General features: G+C 54.9%; 1 protein-coding gene and 1 non-coding gene across 2 annotated transcripts; both read right to left on the bottom strand.

Moving 5' to 3' along the window:
- Nucleotides 1-60: 60 nt before the first annotated feature.
- On the bottom strand, nucleotides 61-148 carry SETTUDRAFT_t142. Its single transcript has one exon. It is a non-coding gene; the product is annotated as a tRNA-OTHER (tRNA).
- On the bottom strand, nucleotides 71-2141 carry SETTUDRAFT_151611 (uncharacterized protein). The gene is made up of 3 exons (XM_008028168.1): nucleotides 1997-2141; nucleotides 597-1943; nucleotides 71-538 (listed from the first exon to the last, which is right to left on the bottom strand). Exons 1-3 carry the CDS (start codon nucleotides 2022-2024, stop codon nucleotides 387-389), a joined length of 1527 nt encoding a protein of 508 aa, XP_008026359.1. The 5' UTR covers nucleotides 2025-2141; the 3' UTR covers nucleotides 71-386.
- Between the last annotated feature and the right edge of the window lie 300 nt (nucleotides 2142-2441).

Here is a 2441-nt window from a genome sequence, read left to right as displayed (position 1 = left end):
CAGTCGAATAGGTAGTTTAATGAGTAACTCTCTCATGTGGGTGGACCATAAATATGGTTGTGAGGGGAGAAGGATTCGAACCTTCGATCTTTGCTGACGTGAGACAGCAGAAAATTTTCCAGGCGCTCCACCACTGCGCCATCCCCCACCGGTCCGGCTTATTTTTGGTTAATAATAGTCATCCCGGTGGAAGCGTCCTCCTTTTCCCTTTCTTCTCCCCTCGGTATGAATGTGGACGTGCATAACACATATCAGATATACACATGAATGAAAAAAAAACCCCCCTCAACCCCTTCTACTGACTATCGCCGGGCTTGTTTGAAACACCACCATACAACGGAGTGCAGTTTGCATATATGCCGCATGCAGGCATTCAAACCCCACGTCTAAAGCTTAGCTTTGACTGCGTCTCGCTCTAGCAACGGACCATCCCAGATATCACGCTCGACAGCTCTAGTATTGATATGTTGCATGCCCAATTGCTCAATCTTCTCCACGCCGAGAAGACGCATGCATGTTTCGGTTTCGGCCTTGAGGACTGTCCGTGTGGTTAGCAGAGAGAATGGTTACGTATGACAATATAGACGACGACTTACTTTCAAGCACCCTCTCCACACCTTCTTTGCCTCCAGCTCCAAGACCAAATAGCGGTGCTCGCCCAATGCCTACGCCCCTGGCACCTAGACAAAGGGCCTTGACAACGTCGGTTCCGCGCTTGATACCGCCGTCAACCCAGACTTCGACGCGATCAAAGACTTCTGGGCAGTACTTTCGAATTTCGAGCAACGTGTGTACGGCTGGTGGTGCCGTGTCCAGAGCCCTGCCACCGTGGTTGGACAGGATGATGGCCTTGACGTGTGGAGCGTGGAGAGAAGCCAGGTAAGCGTCTTCGTGTGTCTGAATGCCCTTGAGCACAATGGGCTTGTCTGTGTGCTTCCTGAGCCAAGGCAGCGTAGTGCTCCATGTCAAGTCCGCCGCTGTGCCCCAGAACAGGCTCTGGCCCACGCCCATGGCCTTTGGCTTGGGCTTGTCATTCTCGCTTGCTTGTGTCGGTGTCTTTGCATCAGGCGACGTCTTGCTAGCACTTTGGGATTCCTGGACAGCGGCGCGCACGGGCAGATTTGACGCAACGTTTTTGCCGCGCTCGTCGTGCTCGCGCTTCCCTGGCACGGGCGCGTCGAGTGTGAGGCAGATGAACTTGATGCAATCAAGCTTGTTGGTGCGAGCGAGCATGGCTTCGCTCTTGCGTCGCTCATTTTGCACGTACAGCTGCCATCCAAACACCTGGCCTGGCTTGGCGTCAGCAACAATCTGCTCGGGCGTCATGGATGCATTGTGCGAAATGAGGTGCATGGCACCGTACTTTTCGCATGCCTGTGCGATCCCCCACTCGCCGTCTGCATGTGCCAATCGGGCCATTGCGGCGGGTGAGACGTATATGGGCAGCTTGACTTTGTGCCCGAGGAACGACGTCGACGTGTCGCAGCGCGTGCAGTCGACAAAGACGCGTGGGCGCAGCAGTATGCGCCGGTAGACGGCATTGTTGAACGACTTGCTCTGCAGGTCGTCGCTCGCAGAGAAGTAGTATGCCCATGCCTTGTGCGGTATCTGCCTGGTCGCTACCTCTTCAATGTCATCGAGATTCAGAAGACTGTCCAGATCCACGGGCCCTTCTTGTTGCGGCGCCTCGCCTGTTTCCTTTGGTGTCTTCTCCTCTCTCGGCAGCGTGTCTGGGTTGACTGTGCCGAGCTTGTCGGAAGCTTCGAGGTTTTCTTCGAGGATGCCCGGTGGATGAATAGGATCGTATTCTTCCGTGGCGTCCTTGCCCGCGAGCTGGAGGATGACCTTGGTGCCGCCAGGATGCTCTGGCAGGAAGCGCGTTACATCGTAGACATTGCCGTACAGGATGACCCAGCAGCTTTCAGCCGTGTTGTGCTTTGCGACTGGATTCCGGGTTAGCGACCGGGCTGCGAGTTCAACAACGGCGGTGACAAACCCTCGGCGTAATCGAAAACCTTGGCCATGGTGTGAATGGTCGGGGCTGAGGCTTGCCTTGAGCTAGGTAAAACTACAGCAAGCGCACGACAAAGCTACATGCAGTGGGAGTAAGGATGGGAGAAGGACAGGAATGTACAAGTACGCAGGCGAAGAGTGCAGACCAAAGCCGACGATGGAGCAGACGCCGACGACGCCAGACGCCTCGAGCCTAGCCAGCCCGCACCTGTGGGGAAGAAGCTTGGGGTACGTGGTGCTAAGTTACTTGCGTGGTGCTCTGCCGAGATGGGCAAGACGGCCCGCATTGCTTCTTGCGCCCACCTATAGTACTGAGGCCGGAATGGGCGCGGGTTAAACAACCTACTAATAATTTGTTATTTAACCTACCTATAAGCCTGCTAAGCTAGAGGGCTATATTAGCGCTGTAACATCCAAGCTATATAGAG

This window comes from Exserohilum turcica (assembly GCF_000359705.1).
Source record: "Exserohilum turcica Et28A unplaced genomic scaffold SETTUscaffold_22, whole genome shotgun sequence".
NCBI classification, from domain to species: Eukaryota; Fungi; Ascomycota; class Dothideomycetes; order Pleosporales; family Pleosporaceae; genus Exserohilum; species Exserohilum turcicum.
Note: the sequence above shows the minus strand (reverse complement) of the source record. Positions and strands in the feature narration are given on the sequence as shown.